Source organism: Hirundo rustica, chromosome 16 (genome assembly GCF_015227805.2).
Source record: "Hirundo rustica isolate bHirRus1 chromosome 16, bHirRus1.pri.v3, whole genome shotgun sequence".
NCBI classification, from domain to species: Eukaryota; Metazoa; Chordata; class Aves; order Passeriformes; family Hirundinidae; genus Hirundo; species Hirundo rustica.
Window position 1 is genome coordinate 9,116,564 of NC_053465.1, and position 19,464 is coordinate 9,136,027.

General features: G+C 56.2%; 1 protein-coding gene across 4 annotated transcripts; it reads right to left on the minus strand.

The window, feature by feature from the left end:
• Nucleotides 1–303: 303 nt before the first annotated feature.
• KCNS1 (potassium voltage-gated channel modifier subfamily S member 1) lies at nucleotides 304–13,871 on the minus strand. 4 transcript variants are annotated; one of them, XM_040080376.2, is made up of 4 exons: nucleotides 12,320–12,525; nucleotides 11,477–11,976; nucleotides 7,310–8,302; nucleotides 304–2,481 (listed from the first exon to the last, which is right to left on the minus strand). In XM_040080376.2, exons 3-4 carry the CDS (start codon nucleotides 8,273–8,275, stop codon nucleotides 2,026–2,028), a joined length of 1,422 nt encoding a protein of 473 aa, XP_039936310.1. In that variant the 5' UTR covers nucleotides 8,276–8,302; nucleotides 11,477–11,976; nucleotides 12,320–12,525; the 3' UTR covers nucleotides 304–2,025. The 4 variants fall into 4 exon arrangements, with proteins under 4 accessions (XP_039936310.1, XP_039936311.1, XP_039936308.1 ...); XM_040080377.1 differs by lacking the exons at nucleotides 11,477–11,976; nucleotides 12,320–12,525 and adding an exon at nucleotides 13,121–13,871; XM_040080374.2 differs by lacking the exon at nucleotides 11,477–11,976 and having other exon boundaries at nucleotides 12,320–12,526.
• Between the last annotated feature and the right edge of the window lie 5,593 nt (nucleotides 13,872–19,464).

Sequence of the window (19,464 nt, forward strand, 5' to 3'; positions counted from 1 at the left end):
ATTCCCTCAACACCCCGTGAATACCTCGTTCACTGAGCCTCAGGAAGGTGGGCTGTTCAAACTGCTCCAGCCAGGCTGACAGCAGTGGTGCAGGCACGAGGAGTAGCTGTCAGCACACCATCCGGAGCAGGGGTGAGGTGGGAACTCCGCTGAGCTCCAAGGTGGGGCTGGAGCTGGCTGACAGGGACCTGCAGCACTGTGGGAGCAGCTTGGCTGCTCCTGCTCACCTCGACCCGGCCCTGGCCCAGCCCGTGGGCCACATGAGCACATCCAGCTGAGACAAAACAGGAACCAGCACCCACAGCAGGTCATTGAGATCTTTAATAAAATATACAGTATGCATCCCATGCATAGATAGAAAATTAATTTACATGCTCCTAATTATTTGCATAATGCTTCTTGATTAATAGATGTAATTTACTCTTCACATTTGAATACATTTTGCTACTGGAATATTTATGTTGAGAAGGGGAAACTCCTTCCTGTATTCAAGTAAAAGTGCAGCAGGAGCTGGTTGGAGCAGAGGGTGCTGCTCTCCAGTCCCAGCTCCCAGCAGGAATAAGCACGGAGCAGACCATGAGCTGTTGGTACTGGAAGACTTGATGATGCCAGAAGCGTGAGCACCCGCCCATCCCACAGCGCCGTTCCTTGGGCACCCTCCCTGCGTCCCACTGGGTTTGGGAAGGTTGGACCTGCACCAGTGGTGGCTTGGCTTTCCTTGCCATGGCCAGCAGAGCCAGCCCAGGCAACTGCAGCTGTGCTGGAACCCAGCCAGGACAACGAGCAGCAAAGCCGTGATCCAGGTACCTGGGCTCATGCTGCAGCCTTCAGCACGAGTTTGAGGTGGGATTGCTGGATGCACGTTTCTCCTGCTCGAAACGGGCGTTGCTGGGTGCGCTCCTCTGCGTGCAACGGAGCTGCACGATTTCCAAACAGAGAACAGGGGCTGGGAGGGCAAGGAAAAACTCTGTAGGGAATTAATGCTGTGCTGGGAGCAGCCCCAGAAGTGCTCAGGTGGGCTGGGGGTCCAGGCAGGAGGGGGGTTTGGTGTTCCAGGCTGTGACAAAAGGGGTGCCAGGTCCCCTCTGCCCCAGCTCTCCCTGCAGAGGGAAGGTGAGTGCAGCGGCACCCGGGGAGCTCAGCCCCCTGTGGGGACACCCGGGGCAGTGTGACCCCCTCCTCACAGCCCTCCTGCCCCTGCCTGGTCCTGACACAGGGAGGGAAGAGGCAGGATTAAGCCAGGCTAGGGGCTGTGGCGAGGGAGACCAGGGCTTAGGGGACAGCCCCACTGGGATTGGCTCCTCAGTTCCCCCAGCTTGACCCCTTTGACTGCTGCTGCCCCAGGGGACAGTGTTCCTTTTGCCTGCTCATCCCCAGCTGCTGTCCCTCCCCCAAGTGGACACTGATCCCTGGGGGTCCCAGCAGTGGCGGTGCAGGAGAGCAGAGAAATCCGACTGCAGTGGCAAGGTGAGGTTCAGTCGATCCCACTGCAGGGCTGGGGACCATGGGGCTCACCCTGAGCTGGACACTGCCTCTCCTCCCGTACAGACTCATTCCCTTTCCTTTATGCCTGGGGGGGCAGTTGAGCCGTTTGAGGCTGTTTCCAGCCGGGGGTAGGACAAGGCTGGGGCTGGAGATGTCGGCCTGGCACAGGATCTGTAAGGGCTGCCAGCCTGCTTGAGGGCTGCCTCATCCTTGAGCTATTTAACCTCACCCTGGACAGCACAAAACCTTATGGCAGAGGAAAATCCCTCTCGGCACATCTGATCGGGGGTCACCTGTATTTCTTATTTTCTGCCTCCCTTTCTGGCAGAGCTGTATCCAGCACCACAACCTCCCTTTGCGGCCACGGGTGAACAAGGTGAAGGCTGAGACACGTCCAGGCAGGCGCAGGGTCTGGAAGCAGCCAGCACCCGCTGGGCATCTCCTCCGACCCCTCCTGTCCTTCGCAGGGCAGGGGTGATGCGGTGCTGTGCTCACCGTGAGCAGGCAGGTCCCACGTGGCCCAGGGCCGCAGCGCAGGGGTCAGGGGCTGGGATGGGCACCGGGGGTCAGACCGCGGCGCTCGGGGCTGCCCCTGTCCAGGGAGGTCTCGCTCAGAGCCTCCGAGTCTGGGTCGCGGCTGGAGGTGCTGCCCCTCTCCTCAGGGTCCTTCTTCCCGCTGTTCCTCACGGCCGCCTCCAGCGCCTTCTGCTTGCGGTAGAAGTGGGAGAACTTGTTGAAGATGATGGTGATGGGCAGCGCCACGACCAGGATGCCCCCCAGGATGCAGCCCGAGGCCGCCAGCTTCCCTGCTACGGTGACGGGCACCACGTCGCCGTAGCCCACCGTGGTCATGCTGACCGTGCCCCACCACCAGCAGGCCGGGATGGTGTCGAAGCCGACGTCTTCCTCCTTCTCGGCAGTGTAGGCCACTCCAGAGAAGACAGAGACCCCCACGGCCAGGTAGAGCAGCAGGATCCCCACCTCCCGGTAGCTGTGCTGGAAGGGAAAGCAGAGCCTCGGTCAGCGGGGGCCACTGAGCAGCACACGGAGCTCCCGCAGTGCAAACACAGCCCTGCACTGACTGCCTGCACACCTCCACAGGGATCTCAGTGCCTCCGTCCGCCTCTGCTGCGGGATGTCCCGCTCCAGGGGTGGCGCTGGCACGGGCGACTCACATCTGGAGCAAGTGGTGCATCCAGGAATCATTCCTGGCACCCCCAGCTGCCTCTCTGCACTCCACCAGCCTATGAGTGCTGGGAGGGAAGAGAGATCTGTGCTCCCCAGCCAGGCATCCCCGGCAGAGCTGCTCCCCTGCCTCCAGCACTCACTGTGGCCTGATCTCAGCTAACAGTATTTAGCACATTTTCCTTTTATCTTGGCAGGTCCCCAGAAACCACCTAATAGGCAGCCACTAAAAGAAGCAATTTGTACCTTCCTGAGTCGCTGGCACTGCTCGCAGGGAGGACGTGGTCTCTGCTGCAGGCTCAGCTCAGCTCTTACCCAGGTCTCAGCCCAGGCTCCCCGGGGACACCTGAGCCCCAGGTTCCCTGCTGTACCCCAACACCACCGCTCAGCATTCATGAAACCCTTTTTTACGCACGTGTAGAAACATCACATCAGAGCTGACACGAAACCAATCATCCCTGGTCACCAGGGCAGTCCAGGCACCCATCCAGTGTCAGCATGGGCTGGTCTCACCTACAGGTGCTGCAAGCCCCAGCTTGAAGAGATACAGCCCACGGGATCTGGGAGCCTTGGTGGGAACAGAGCCGTGGGACACCCAGCTCTGATGGCAGTGGTACCCGATGCTCCTTGACGAAATCCTTTCTCTGGTTTCAACCTAAAACCTTTGTGCTGCAATCTTTGTTTGTATATTTGTAATATTTGAACAAAGTATAAACCTGTGCCAGGCATCCAGGGGGAAAAGGCAGCGGGCAGCTGGAGGACAAGGCAGCAGTCATGCCAGGAAGGGACTGGCAGGGGTCACACTGCCACCACTATCCTCCCAGCATGGCTTCTCCAATCACTTTTTGACATCCACAAGCGAATTTTTTGGATGTTTCTGCCCGCTGACCTGCCAGCTTGCTCTTCATCTTTCTGGGGAAAAGAAAGCAGAGCTTTGATTGTGGGGATTTTTTCCCAGTCTCCTAACAAGCAGAGAATGCTTTATTGGAGACCACATAATGGCTAAAGGAAATAACATTTGAGCAAAGCAAACAGCAGCAGATGTGGGAAACGGCTTCTGTGGTCAGGATGAGACTTAAAGGAGGTGGATTCATGGCAGGGAATGAGGAGACTTTGCTTAGACAGCTGGCAAAAGCTGCTCAGCTAATGCCAGTAATACCAAATAAACTCCCCTTCCTCCCCTTCCTCCTTCTCCTCCCTTTCTCCTCCCTCACCTGTGGCTGCAAATGCCTTATAGCAGTGCCAGGGGAGCTCCTCGAGGAGGACAAGCAGCTCAGATCCAAGGGTGTATCACCTGGCTAAGAAGGACCTGCTCCTGGCTGGAAGTTAACAGCAGGTTTGTACATCCCAGCTGGGGACCAGCAGCACCAAATAACCTCATACATTTTTAAAAGAGTATCGGTTCTGGCCCTGGGATGTGTTGGAGGGGGGAGGCAAAGAGGAAGCCAAGCAGCTCCATATCTCCTGCCGCTTCAATTTACAAGCAGGGTCAGGGTTTGCAGCACAGGGAAGGCTCCAGAAATCTCCCAGCTGAGCCTCAGGCCCTGGCTGCCACCTATTTGCAGCCCTTTATCTGCAAAACTTCTGCTTTGCTCATTGATTGAGGGGGGAGGCAGCTGCAGCTGGGGTTTGGCTGGGATGCAGTTTTAGCCATGGTTTGCGTGGGATGCAGGCTTAGCCAGGGTTCAGATGGAATGCAGGTTTAGCCAAGGATCGGGTGGGATGCAGGCTTGGATAGGGTTTGGGTGGGATGCAGTTTTAACCAGGATTTGGGTGGGTTGCAGGCTTAGCAAATAGCCAGATTTGGGGGAGACAATGCTAGGTAATAAAAGACTCCAGCAAAAAGCCCCCAAGCAGCAGCCTCCACTTCCAAATGCACATCTTTCCTCCAATGCAGCAGAAGACAATGGGAATGGAAGAGCCCCCCTTGAGTCTTGCCAGAAGCACCGGTGTGGAGCCCGAGCAGAGATGGCCCATGGCAGTGACAGCAGGGTGACATGTGATGTGCAGTTCCAACCTCTTTACATATTTAGGCCCCTGAGGGGACAGACAGCAACTCCTGAAGACCCCTGTTTGTGCTGGAATTACACAGGAACAAACATCTATGGACTGCCAGCAGGAGAGGGGATCCAAACCCACACCCACAGAGCTGCAGTGGCAATGGATGTGGGGCATGGCGGGGAGGGAGAGCAGAGATGTGTAGGAAGCCTCTCCTCAAATTAAACATGCTGTGGATCAGGCCCCGAGCAATCCGAGCGCCGTTCAGGGTTTACGATGCACAAATGGCAGAATTCCCTCTGCTAGCACTTCCATGGCAGGGGAACAATCACTCAGCTTGCCAGAGCCATCGCTCCCACTTCCTGGCTGTTAACAGCCTGCACCGCTCTGCCCCTGCTTTCTGCGCTCGCAATAGGAAGTAAATTATGATTAACAAGACGTCGTAATTTATGTGCCCACTAAATCACAATGCCAAGCTGCTGCATCAGATCTGTGTCTTTGCTCATCCCCATTTAGAGCTGGCTACGGAGTCCCCAGGAAGAGGCACTTCCCAGCACGTCACTGGGTGAATCAGCCGCTCGTCAGAAGCCGGAGCTGGGACACTGCTGGCTCTCCAGATCTCCTTTGCTGCTTAGTAACATGCACGAGTCCATCAGTGCCTGTCTGCTGAAAGGTGTTCATGCTCGGAGGGAGCACCAGCAGGACTTAGGGAGCCCTTTCCACGTGTGCAAGTCCATTTAAATTTCACCAGCAGTGTTACCTGGGTCTGTCACTTGTCAGTGCTCTTTCAAGGTGAGCGTTCAGAAGTAAGTACGATGCAGATAGGACTTCAGGCGTCTTCATTTCAAACAATCCACCCCAGACTCTCAGGTTTTGAGGGTGCCAGGAATATTTTGATGCTCTGTGGGCTCTGCAAGATTAGTTCTGGGCAGGGCTGATCCTGCTTCACGGCCGAAGCTGGCAGAAGACCTTTCCTGCTGCCCATCCTCACCTCCATTCACACTCAATGGTTGCTTTTCTCCATGACTCAGCCATGGGAATGGGTCCAACCCCAGCAGCCGAGATCTGCCGATGCCAGTACACCCCATGCCAGCCCTGTCACTGCTGCAGCAGTGAAAACAGGGTGTCCCCAGCTGCTCATCCCTGTCATGGCCCTTCAGAGAGAGCAGCATCAGGAGCTGCAGCTCCCTCCCATGCCAGGCACTGAGTGGGAGCAGAGTGGCCCTTAGGTTGAGTTTCAGTCTCTTACAGATTGCTTCCTTGGCCATTGCTGTGACACTCCAGTTGTTTGAAGTGGGGAAAGCACAGGGATATTTGTGCATTTGCCCCAGGAAGGGGCAGTGCTTTCCCTGGTGATCATCCCCCTGTGCCCAGCATGAGCCTCGTGTGTGGTGGGGCATTGGGAGCTTGTGTCACTCTGAGTCTTAGCAGGCTCAAGGATCAGCTTTAGGATTCCTATTGATGCAATCACCAAGAACCAGGCTGGATTTTCTGTGTAAGCACAGGAGGTGAGTTTCCTTCTCCCCAGATTCAGGAACACAGCCCTCAGCAGAATGGAGGTGCAGGGCTGAGATGGTGGGGGTGAGCAGCACCACACTGGGTGTGGAAGCTGGTCCTGCTTCACCACTGAGCTGCAGTGATGCAGGTCTGGCTGCAGCATGGGGACAGTGAGGACTGCATGACAGATTTCAAGTTGCGCTTGTTCTGTCGGGAGAGGCCAGGGGTACTGTGAGTGGGGGTCTGGAGAAACACAGCCTTGGGGCATGTTATGGGGGATGTGGACCCTCTCACCAAACCTCCACTTCTAGGCCTACCTGAATCCCAGTCCTCCACACGTCAGTCTTTCCTCCTCCAGACCTTCCTCCCGAGGACCATGTGGTCCTGGGACCAGCCTCCTCCAGCCCTGCATGCCAAGTTTTCCATCACACTGAGGGGCAGCTGCTGGCAACCCAGGCTCTGCTGAGGGCATAGACCCTGCCTGGGGCTGGGTCCAGGCCATGCAACTCACCCTTTGCTTTTCTATGGCTGCTTTGTGCCATTCCCTACCTCACTGTATCCTGAAGCATTCAAGTATCAACTCAGCTGGAGCAGGATTTCCATGTTTCCCTAAATGGGCAGACACCAGGGGTTGGACACTGGTCTCTGGTCAGCTGGCAGCATGCCCTAGGAGGGCTCCTCTTTTCCCAGAACGGGGACAGGAGCAGCCCTGAGCCATACACACCAGTGCTGGCAGACTCAGCAGCTGCTGGCTGGCCTGCTACCTGCTCAGCAGGTCACTCTCAGCCCTACCAGGCACTGACTCACTTCTGGTGGGACATGCCCACGCACCCATGCATGGCTGAGTCTGCTCCAGTGCTGTGCAATGAGGCTTTCATACCACAGTGGGCTGGCTGAGACCCTGGAAGCACCAGTGGTGGATGGATTTGTGCTCTGTGCACAGAGCACTCATGCAGTCAGTGCTCCTCACACTCGTCTGCTTCAGCAGACCACCAGCAGCTCAACCCACCACGTGAGCCAGCTCGCCGGGCACCACCCAGAGCTGGGAGCGCACTGCAAATAGGGTCTTCCACATCCCACAGCCACGCCAGAGGTCTCCTCCTTGCCCTAAAGGAGTAGATAAGGACATAAAGAGACAGTTTACCTTCAAGGTGGCCCCCAGTGACCTCAGTCCAGTGGAGTGCCGAGCCAGCTTCAGCACCCGGAATATCCTCATGAGCCGAAACACCTGCACCACCTTGCCCAGGTTGCCCAGCTCCGAGTCACTGCCCATGGTCACGTCCACCAGGAGGGTGAAGTAGAAGGGCAACACTGAGACAATGTCAATCAGGTTCAGCGGGTGCTTGAAGAACTTCCTGGGGTTGGGTGAGAGCAGGAGGCGGGAGGACACTTCGAAGGTGAACCAGGAGATGCAGAAATACTCCAGCTTGTGCAGGATGGGTTCATCGAGCACATTGCCGTTCTCATCCACCTCCTGGTACTCGGGCATGCTGTGGATGCACATGGTAGCTATGGACACCAGCACCACGCTGATGGACACGAAGCTGAAGAGTTTGCTGGGGATGGAGTAGCCGGGGTTCTCCATGGTGAGCCAGAGGCGCTTGCGCACGTTGCCGCAGCGCAGGGTGCTGTAGCGCAGCAGGTCGTGGTTGATGTCGGAGATCTCATCGGGGGACGTGTCCACGCTGCTCACCTCGCTCTCCTCGTCCCAGTTGTGGTGCCGGCTCTCCAGCTTGCGCTCGTGGTAGCGGTAGCTGCAGCAGGAGTCCAGGAAGAATTCATTGATGCCCCAGTACTCGATCTCCTGGCAGAAGGAGAAGACGCACAGCTCCTCCATGACGTGCAGCTTGCCCGTCTGGTAGAAGTGGAGGACGTAGAGGAAGAAGCCGGGGTTTCGGTCGAAGTAGAACTCCCTGGCGCTCACGTCGTAGTCATCGCAGAGCTGCAGGATGGACTCCTCGGAGTCGCAGGACAGCAGCCGTCCCAGGCGCGTGTCGGGGAACTTGGAGAGGGCGCTGGAGCTCAGCCGCCTCCTCAGACCCCCCACGTTGATGTTGATAACGTCCTCCTCAAAACTGGGACCCCAGTAATTTAAGGTCTTGTTGACCATGATCAGCAGAGCAGGAGCGGGTTCCACCTGTGGATGAGACAGCGGGGCTGGAGGGGATGCAGGGCTCCCCCAGATCGGGGTGCTCCTGGGTGAGGTGGGGCCAGAAGCACCCTGGGGCATGGGGAGAGATGTTTGTGTTTTGAGAAGTGAGGACCGAAGAGAGAGAGGGGGAGAGAAATGGCTTTAGACCATCATTCTCCTGTGGTATGGAAGCTAAAAAAAGAAAAGCCAATGATTTTTCCATGTGAAATTTTCCTTGCTTTTTTACCTCCTAAAGTTTCTCCCTTTGCAGGCTGTCAATGGCCTAAGGAGGGCAGTTTAATGCACCTCCAGCACCTCACCCGTGGGGCTCTCCTTCTTCAAACAGGTAATTAGTCACTGAAGAGAAGATTTATTCCCCAAAGAGTCTCCCGGAGGAAAATTAGATCTTGTCAAATCACCACTGCTGTGATTCTGCCAAAGTGCTTTGTAGCCCCACTACCTACGCTGCTAATTAGACCTGGTCCAAAAGTCCTTAGATGGTGCAATCTTTCCAGCAGCACAGTTTTGCCAAAATCAAAGTATTATCACAGAAGGTGTTGATTTTAGGAAGAATTTGAGAGGAAGAAGTGTCAAAACGATTCATCTGCCTGTTTTGTTTCCTCTTGTGTGTTCTACCATGTAAAATATTAAGATTATTTTGGTTATGTTGAAACATAACAAAAACATGATTCAGAATCATTGATGACTGAATGTCAATGGGAAAATAAAAACACGGAGTTTTGATTTCTATTGTGTTTTAGGAATTTATAAGTTTCAGGGAGCCAGGCTTTTTCGTGCAGCAGAAATTCTATTTTCTAATGAGTTAAAGCATCAAAGAAAGGGAAGCATTCCCACACCTTCAGATGCATTTACCTGTCTTGACCAGAAATTTAGAGCAAAAAGGCAAATAAAAAGCATTGTGATCTGTATGCACCACCTTGAAATCAGAATTTTCCACCTACCTTATTCATCAGAACAACCAGGGGACACATGGAGCAGCCCTGTACTCATGGGATCCCCCTGCTCCTGACACAGAGTGGAGGGGTTTGAGGGACACTGCTTTGCCCTCTTGGTTGAGGAATTACTTTTTTTCCTGTCTTGTCACCCACAGAATTTTCCAAGCTTTTAGGAGGTGCAGGGACAGAGGGCACAGACAGGGAGCAGGAGCCAAATGAGAAAAGGCTGCAGCCCCTGCGGCGATGGGGAGGTGCCTGCAGACCCCACACAGAACAGCCTGCTCCCACAGCACGGCCAGGTCAGTGACACGAGCTGGGTCCCTCCACCCTGGGGAGTCCCGTGTACCCCACTGCAACCTCTTCTTCCTTGTCATCCATCCCATAGGATCTGTGGGGCAAACACCAGGGCTCTACCTGCTTTCTAGTCTGAGAAACTCGGTGTAAAAGGTTTGTCAGACTGGGAGAGACCTGGGGGACACGGTCACACCTAAATCTGTAGGTCAGAACAGAGCTGCAGAGGAACAGGTAATGGAGCCACGGGAAAGCCCCGGCCCCGAGGTGTTTTTAACACTGAGCAGGGCTGTGGGTGCAGGAAATGCCAGATTTGTGTGAAACAGCCTGGCAAAGGCGTCTGAGAACTCCACTGCATCTCCTGGCCAGGGCTCCTTAAAGACACGGCTTTGCGCCACAACCAGCGCACCCGTTACACCAGCTGGTGACAGACCTCAGAGCTTTAATGGACTCGTTGTCTTGCCTTCCAAGGGGGAGGGAAGAAGGAGAAGGATCCATTTTTTTAATGCTTAAGCCAAAAGCTAGGGAGAAGAAGGGGTGTAAACACTTCTTTCAGGGATAAATTGGGATTTCAGTGTCAGATTAGCTTTTCCAGAGAAGACATCACACAGCCCATCTGTGGGGTAGGGATGACTAATCCAGGTTTCTTCCAGAAGGATGCTCATGCATTCAGGCTATAAGCACACACACAGATGGGGGGCCCTGAAGGTGCATCTGTGGGATCCAGCTTATCCCAAAACCAACCTCAGACTCTCTCTACACCCTCCCTATAGAGCAGCCTCTCTGAAAGGTCAGGCCAAATGCCACTAAAATCAAAGGCAAGGTGGTTTGAGGGCTGAGCCGGGGCACAGGACAGCCCAGGATGGCAGGACAAGCCTGAAGCATTGCTCCAGCTCAGACAGATCATCCCCAGTGCACGGCTGGCGCTCTGGGTGAGACGTGCCAAACCCTGACAGCCTGAAGGGAGAAGGCTCCTACCTCTCTCCCAGCTCAAAATTAAAAGGTGATGTCAGGACCCTGCAAGCTTTGTACGCCAGGGAAATCCCTCCATCCCTCCTGCACTGGAAGCAGAACGAGGAGAAGGGTCACGAACTGCCAGAGATGTTCCTTTCTGATCTTCCCTTATGAATAGACCAAATTATTTCTGCCCACATACAGCTTTCATCTAGGAAGCTAAAGCAGCAATTAATACTTTTATAACTCTCTCGCCTATTTGTTTCACAAGCAGCTAAGCTCAGCTTTAGAACAAAACTGGGCTTTGAACTGGGACCCAGTGCGATCTCCCCTGCTGGACCACCAAAGCATGCACCTCATTCACAATTGCAGGAGTATCAGCTGGGAAACAGAAGCTTACTTTGGGAAGCTTGGGTGATTTTTATTTAAAAGCATGACGGGCAGAGAATACAAATGTGTCTGTCTGGCTTATAGTGAATTTGCAAAATTTTCCTTTAGTTGACCCAAAATTTCCATGAATTATTGGAAAAGAGGAACAGATAAAGCCAGTCTCTTTCTGACAAATGCTGAAATATATTGTAAGCTATTTTGAGACAACCGTCAGAATTACACAAGCCCAGTGTGAGCTGGGTGTTGGGCGTTCAAATTAATATCTATCTTGTGGAGCAAAAAAAAAAAATCCCTGATATATGCATTTATGACAGCAAAAATAAAATATAAAACAGATCAAGTATGTCTATAAGAAATGCTAGAAGAGTTTCCCTTGACAACATTTTTTTTTTTTTTCTCAAAGGCTTCCAATGGAAGTTATGTATATTTATTCTACCTGGCAGAGGGAACTCAAGGGAGTGGGAAGGAAGGTGCTAATAGACATTCAAGTGAGGATGCAGCAAGTGCAGGGAGCATCGCACACAGGGTCTTTCCCAACCAGGTACAATGGATTCAGATTAACAGTCCAAATAAAAACCCCTGTACTTACAGCTCAGCGAGGCTTCCCAGCAGGGAGTCGTGTGGCTTGTCTCAAAGGAGCCATTAGAAATGCGTAGAGGAGGAGGAGGAACCTCTTATCCTTTGCCTGTAGCCTAGACCTAAATGCCCTGTCACCCGGGGCTTGTGACCGTGCACGTCCCAGGTGTGCAGGGGCGATGGCTGCAAACCACCGAGGAGATCCAGTGCAAGAGATCCATGGCACTGGAGTACGACTGGGGGTCCCCTGATGAGTGCCAGAGGGGGCCAGTGGGGCTGGGCGGCATCCCAGCTCCTGCAGGGTGGTGTCCCCATATGCTGGGACAGGACTGGGGTGATATCTGCTTTCTGGTCATCCAAAATTGCCCCTGCAGTGCCCCATCCCCATCGCTGAGAGTCTCTGCGCTCGTCGGCTCGAAGATGCTCAGGACCAAGCCCTGCCTCGGGCGGTGCGGGGTTTGCCAGGCGGGCAGCGGGGAGAATGGAAGGGGGATTCCCGCTACTGGCTGCTCCCTGCAGGCAGAGCACAAGCTGCTGCTGTACGCTGAGAGGCCACCAAAATGCCCGGGGCCGGAGATGGAGATGACGGGGGACTCCCTGCTCGCCTCGGGCGCAGGAGAGGGCGATGACCAACAGCCTCCACTCCCGGGTCCCAGGCTGTGCGCGCACAGCTCTCCAGAGGAACCTCCGTGCTCCGTTCCCAGGGGAGGGGGAATGCAGCCCCCGGGGGGGGCAGGCTCCGGGGCCAGGGACTCCCCTACACTCGCCCGCAGAGGGACGGGGAGGAGTGTCCCCGCGCCCCGGCACCCAGCAGCACCCCGGGGTGTGGATCCTGGCACGGCGGCTCCCCGCTTACCCCGGGATGTCGGTGCCTCGCTTCCCCGCTCATCCCTGCATGCCGCTGCTCCGGTTGCCCTCTCACCCCGGGACGCCGATGCCCCGGCGCACCCCAGGGCGCCGATCTCTGCAACGCCCGGGGGTCGTACCCCGGGTACCCGGGTTGCCGGTGTCCCGGTCCCCGCGTTACCGATCTTAAGGTCCTCGCCGCGCCCCGGGACGCCGATGCCGCGGGTCCCCGGGATGTCGGTGCCTGCAACGCCCCGGGACGCCGACGCCGCGGGTCCCCACCCCGCCCCGGGACGCCGCTGCCCTGGTCCCCGCCCGCCCCGGGTGCCGGTGCCGCGGTCCCCGCGCTGCCGGTGCCCGCAGCACCCCGGTGGCGGAGCCCGGCCCCGCGCCGCCGCTCACCTGCCTCGGCGCCGCCCCCGCCGCAGCGAGCCCTGCGGAGCCGGCGGCGGCTCAAGCTCCGCGGGGCCGGGGGTCCCGCCCGCCGCCCTTCCCGGTGCCGCCCCCCGCCCGCCCGCGCCGCGGGAGCAGCCGGGGAGACCCCGGTTCCCTGTTCCCGGTTCCAGAGCGCCGGTACCCGGTTCCTGGCTGCCTCCGCCTCCCAGCAGCCCCTCCCGAGCTCTGTACAGCGGACAGGGCTAAGGATGCCCGGGGAGAACCCACCGGACGAGACCAGCGACCGGATTTTGGCGAAGCCGGCTGACAGGTCGGCACGGCTCCGTGCGAGGCGGGCGGTGTCCCCTGCCACGGCACCGCCACAGCCGGGAATCTGCACCAGGCGAGGGTACCCCTGGCTTTCCTCAAGTCTTACCTGCTGGAAGTCCCTCGGAAGGCGGGGGAGCTCACAGGATGGCTGTGGCAGCCGCGTTGGGGGAACCCTTCTCACCCGGCCCCGGGCTACCCCAGCTCTTTGCGAAGCTGCCCGGGCGGCAACCGCTGCCCTTGCGGCTGAGCTGGGAGAGCCGAGCCGAGCCGAGCCGAGCCCGTTCAGGCCTAGCAGGGCCCCGGCAGCCGCCGGGCACACGATGCACCCCTGCCCTCGCAGACGCCGTCCATGCGATCCATCTCCATCTTGCTCCGTGGAGCTGGGAGCGTGCAGGGCACCGGGGCAGCCCCGCGGGGAAGCGCTCCCCTGGCTTGCCGAGCTCCTCGGTGTCTCTTTAAAGGCTCATTGGGGGGTGGGTGAAGGCAGCGAGTCCCGGGCATGGCACACGCCGGGTTTCAGGTCAGCGAGCTGCCGCCGCCGCCCGAGGCCATCCCCAGCCAGCCCGGGGAGCACGGCAAGCGCACCAGCTCCCCCCGGAATCAGCTGCTGGAGCAGAGGGATGGGAAGGAGAGGATGGGAGAGGGACCCTCCCAGGGTGACGGCCGGGGCTGCGTGTCCCCGCAGCGATGGCTCATTGCTCTGGCAGCCAGTGCAGAGCAGCTGTGTCTGTCAGGCGGCTCGCACGGGGCGAGACTTCACAGCACCCTCTGCATCCCTTCCACCGCCTGGCTGATTTGCAGTCCGAGGGGCTGGAGCCTGAGGACTCTCAACCTTCTCCAGGCTCGCACGAGGAGGACTGAGAGCTCTTTTTGGTGGCGAGCATCCTTCCCCCTGCCCGCACGCCCGCCTCCCGCGTGTGCTGCCAGTCCTGTCCCCGTGCCAGGCAGTGCTGGCCGCTGCAGGGCCATCAGCGTGTCTCCATGTGTGTGATGTGTCAGACTGTGTGTGCCTGTGCTTGTTTACATGGCAAGGAAGCAGCGGAGGGAGGGGGGAAGGGATGACTTTGAGGGAGGCCTCAGAAAAAAGAAGGAAAAAAAAAAGAGAAAAAAAAAAAAAGAGGGAAATTCCTCTGTTCTGTGATATGAAGCAAAAAGCATTTATTTTTATGGCAATTAGAGATGGCTGAGGATCCCTGGAAGCCGCAAGATAAACATGCCCATCCTTGTCTGCTCCAGGCAGCTGCGAGCCTGGCTGATGGTGGGTGCTCAGCCCCAGCGGGGTGCAGCCCACGGGGTGGGAGGAGGGCTGGCTCCCACGTGGGGTTTTCTCTGCCTGTCACTGACATATGGTGATCAGGGTGAATTTTCTTTTCCCTTCTGAAAATAGTTCTCATCCAGCCATTTTTCAGGGAAGGAGCTGTGCCTGGCGCTGCAAGGGCACCCACTCCATCTGGCACTTCGTGTCTGCACCAAAGCCCTGTTTATGCTCTACTACAGAGTAGACCTCAGCCCTGTCCCCCCAAAATCAGCTGTCCCAGTACAAGGATGTTTGCTGAGTGTCCCTGGGCTGTGTGGAGGAGCAGAATCATGAGTGGGAGGAGAGCTGCCAGGGCTCTGCCCTTATCGCCCCCAGACTGGAGGGATCACCCTGGGAAGGGGCTGGAGACACATGGAGAGGAGATACCTCCGTGTTTCCTGCTCCAGCTCAAGGCTCTGGTTGGAAGCAACTGCAGAGAAGGGAATTTCGCTTCCCAGGTTGCAGAGGCCCCGTGCAGGTTTGTGCTGGCATCACGGCATCCTTCAGAGGGGACTTGGCTGTTGCATCAGTGGCACCTGAGGTGAATTTTCCCTTTTCTGCACAAATTCAGAGGCAAAAGGCCTGACTCTGCCATGAGCCAACCAGAGCCCGTTGGCCTGCCTTCACACTGACACCGGTACGCTGTGGCAGGAAAGGGAGACTCCCATTTTAAGGCTGTTTTCCAGCAAATCGAGGTGTAAGGGCTGTTCCTTGGCACAGCCACGTTTGCGATGGCCCTGGTGAGGCGCAGCTCCCCAGGGCACGGGCCAGCCCCGTGTCCCCGCTGCCACTCCTGAGCTCACTGGCAGTGATGTGGAGATGGGGACAAGCACAAAATCAGGTCAGCTGGAAACGCCTCGCCATCTCTTCCTTTCCTGTCTCCCCCCATCTTCCTCTCCTGAGGAAGGCAGGTCTCCGAACACCGGGGCGGGTTATGTCGATACCCACACGGCAAATCCTCCACGCGGGCACGGGGGGCAAAACCTCTCGCCGTGGTCTCTTCTGCAGTCTGGAAGCAAATCGCAGAGGCAGGGTGAGTCTGAAGCCAGCAGCCATTTCAGTGCTGCAGTGACTCATCCCAAAAGGCGCTCAGCTTGTGGCAGCTCCCTTCTTTTCTTCTTTTTTGCCTTTTTTTTTTTTTTTTTTTTAATAGCTGATGTAGCAATAAATTAAAAAATAGCAGGAAATACATATGAATATAGCATGTCTCCAGAGCTCCTCTAATTAAAAGAAAAATCTTCAGGCACTTTTGAGCCCCTTGGATATCTGTTGTGAAAGGCTGGAGCCGCTGGGTACCTGCCACGTGGGAGGGTGGGATAGAGCAGCGCACCTGCGAGTGCAGGGGGATCCGCGGGGCTGGCGGCTGACAGGGGCTGATTAATGCCGGGGACATGAGCACAAAGCTTTTCACAAATAGTCCTTTCCAGAGGGAAAGAGCTAAATTAGGGCAGACGCAAAAGCCTGGTCTTGTGTTTCTCAGTGGCAAAGACTTAATACTCAATACATGGGCTTTCCTTAATACCGTAATTTCCTGGCGGTTTCTGTGCTCGCTGTGTTCGTTACCCGAGCTATGGGAGGGGGTTGCTCCAGCCGGAGGGGTTGGGGCTTTTCCTTCCCATGCCATTGGCTGTTCCCATCCTTGTGCCATCAACTGTCCCAGTTTCCCTGCCTCTCCCTGCAGCCAGTTCATGGGTTGGCAGGAGAGAAAGTGAGCTGTGACAGCAGCATGCTCTGAGCAGGAGGAGAAGAATGTGGATACAAACTCCGCAGGATTCCATCCCTACAACCTCCATCTTCCTCCCAGAGCCACAGAGTGTCTGTAGATGCTGCTGACAGGGGCGTGTCAGTCTGCTCCGTGCTGGAAATTAATTAACCAGCTTCATTCAGTCTCTGGAGCCCTGAGATACCCCTGCATATTCAGGCCCCTGCAGAAAGGTGATTTGTTGGAACCCATCTGCAGCAGGCCTGGGACAGGCTCTCAGTATGGTCTGCAACAGCCCATCCCTCTGACAGCCCAGAACTCTTCTGGACTTGACTTTTACTGAGCTCACTGGGTGCCTGAGCCAGGAAAGATTAATGAACATTCATTCAACTTGCTGGAAACCTTGACCTGTGTTTGGACTCCAAAACTCTAACAGGAAACATGAGAAAATCTGGAGAGTTGTACCGAAGCAGTGGCTATTTTTTATGCAGATGGAGAGCCTCCAGTGAGGGAGCAGGGAGATGCTGCAGTGTAGGGTCAGACATTTCAGAGCGCTGATTTACTGTCTGGCGAGTTCCCACATGCCTTGAGCATATGGATTACTTCCATCCCACAGCAACCTGCAACCTCCATGTGCTGCATCCCCTCCATCCGCTCTGGTTCTGCTCCAGGTTGTCTCACTGTCCTCCAACACCCAGGACACATTACCAAAACTGAATTCTTCAAAAGCAAAGGGTCTTCCCAGGTTCATAATTAACCTGTTGCAGCATTTCAGGCCAGGGCTTCCCACAGGCCAAGCCCCCTCCAGACCATTCCCAGCAGGGCCAGGAGCTGTCTCAGGCAGGGATGCTGGCAGAAGGGCAGCATGGTGTCAGAGGAGAGGTTCATGGCAGGACTTGCTGTTCCCTGTCACCCATCTTTGGTGTCAGCTCAGTCACACTTCACTGACCAGCACAGAGAAAGCCACAAACCCCAGTCACCATACCCACACTTGTACAGGCAGCATGGGCTCACTGCTTGGGTCCCCTGCCAGGAGAGAGACAGGTGAAGATGGAAGCACAGCTTTAATTGCAATTAAACCTTACAATACTGCAGGCTGAATGATGCAAGTAACCAAGAGTGTCAGCTGAGCTTTGACTCTCTGCAGGCTCATGCAGTGAGGACACTTGCCCTGAATTTTGCTTTTGGGAGCTGTGCACAGCCAAGGCCATGGCCATGGAGGGAGCCAGGGGTGGCCTCTGATTCCTGCCAGCAAGGCCAGGCTGGGTGGAGCAGGGAGGTCCATCACCTGCCCCTGTGCTGCACTGCAAGTGGAAATGCCTCATAAATTAGTATTTAGAAATGATACAGTGAGGCAAATTGGAAATCAGCCTTTTCATGCAATAAGGGGGTCAAGTTAAAGGGTGATTTCCCTGAGATTTATCTGATCTGTAGGTGATTTCATCCCACAGCAGACCCAGGGGAGGGCCTGGTGCTGGTGGAAGCAGGAGCAGCAAACCTGCCCTGAGGCTCTGCCTCTCCACCAGAGCCGGAGACAGAGTGGCCACTGGGTTTGGGGCTCTTCGGTCTCTGCCCAGCTGTGATGACACAGCTGAGAATTTCAAAATTAAAATTGCTGGTGAATTATCACAATGGTAGTTTTGCAGGTGGAAGTGCCCTGGTGGTTTGAGGCTCTGGGTGAGTGCCCTGTTCCCATTCCAGCTCTGCCTCCAGCTGCCTCTGTGCTGACAGGGATGAACATGCAGGAGCAGCTACAGCTGGGGATATTTGGGCACAGGGAAGGATCTGCTCTCCTGTCTCTGCAAGGATGCATCTTTTGGGCTCTCTGCAGAAGGTTCAGGCCGTGCTGGGGGTGGTGATAGAGCTCTGCTGCCAGAGTGTCTTCAGGTCTTGAGGCTCTGAAGGATGCCAGGGACTTGCTGGCTTCCTCCATCCCATCTCTGCCTCTCCCTCCTTTAGACATCATCCCAGCATGGGCAGGACAGCTCAGCCCAAGGAGAAGGATGTGGGGCTGGAGATTCTGGAGCTCTGGGGAGTGGGGTGATGGTGATGAGACACCCAGGGCTGCAGGGTGGCTCTGGGGACCAGACTGGCGTGGGACCCCGCAAGCCCCCCAGGTGCCCTTGGCAGCAGATCAGCCGTGCCGTGGTTCTGTGGCTGTGACTCACTGCCAGCCTTGGGAAGGCTGCAGAGCCAGGGCAGGGGGGAGCAGGGGTGTCTGACAGCTCCTGAGTCCCCTGATAGATATTCCTCTGCTGCTGCATGGAGAATCACTGCTGTCTCCATGTCAGAGCCCAGGTTTGCTATGCTGGCTGTGGATCTTTCCCTGCTGTACAGCCATCCTGGCTGCTCGTCACTAGATTTTTGTAGTTTTGAAGGTTTTTTACCAGGAATCTTTGAGCAGCCAGCAGAAGAGAAGCCAAGGATGCAGGATGCAGGTGGATGAGAGCTTGCTGGCTGAGTCTGGATGGCTGGGGGAGACACAGGCACTCGCTCCTGCAATATGCACATGGGATCCCACGTTTCATTACCTCCTCCACCAGCTGCAATGTTGAGGGCACCCCTCATTCTTTCATTGATCCTGACGGAGTTCAGAGCTTGCCTTTTTAGGCAGATTCAGGTACCGAGAGAGGACACATGGACCTTCTTTCCAAACTCTTGGAGCAGTAGAAGTAGCATTTGTGTCCCAGGAAGATGCCTGTTGGTTTGCCGGGATGCAGCGTGGCATCCAGGCAGAAGCCCCGTTTGCCTGAGCCCTGGAAAGAGCCTCCTGATGCCATTTCAGGAAAGCATTTTTCTATTTTTAGAGGCCATCGTGCACAAAGCCAGGGAGTCAGTACAGGATTCCCAAGCTCTTGCAGAAGGCAGTCGTGCATCTCGGGATGCTCGGAGCAGCAGCCCTGGGGTCATTAACACGATCGAGTCACCGGAGCTCCTGAAGCAGAAAGGTATTTGGGCAGCAGTCCGCTGCCTCTTTCGGTCTCTGCTGGGTCAGGCTCTAATCGTGCTGGGACCAGGGTGCTCCTCTGATTGGTACCGTATCTCTGCTCTGTGCCTTGGAGGTCCAAATCTTCCCGTTTGCCCGGCTGTGCAGGAACGGGACCGGGCGGCCGGCGACGCTCTGCCGCTTTTGCCCATCCTCTCCCTGATTAATGTGAAATCCAGCCTCATGAATCATTCATGAAGCTTTATTTAGTATAATGATTTCTGACATCCACTGCCTGGGAACAGCATTTTGGGACAGACCGTTTGCGACCGGCGAACTCCAGAAATAGGGAGCTGACGTTTATCCCATCTGAGCGGGGAACATACAGCAGGGGAGGGAGAGGGGCCAAGCAGCCCTGCCTCCTTCTCAGGGGATCGCAGGTTGCTCCCTAATTAGCCAAATGTGTAAAAGCTAAATATTGACACCGCGTTGCGGTTCCCTGTGTCTTGCCATCACATTGCATGT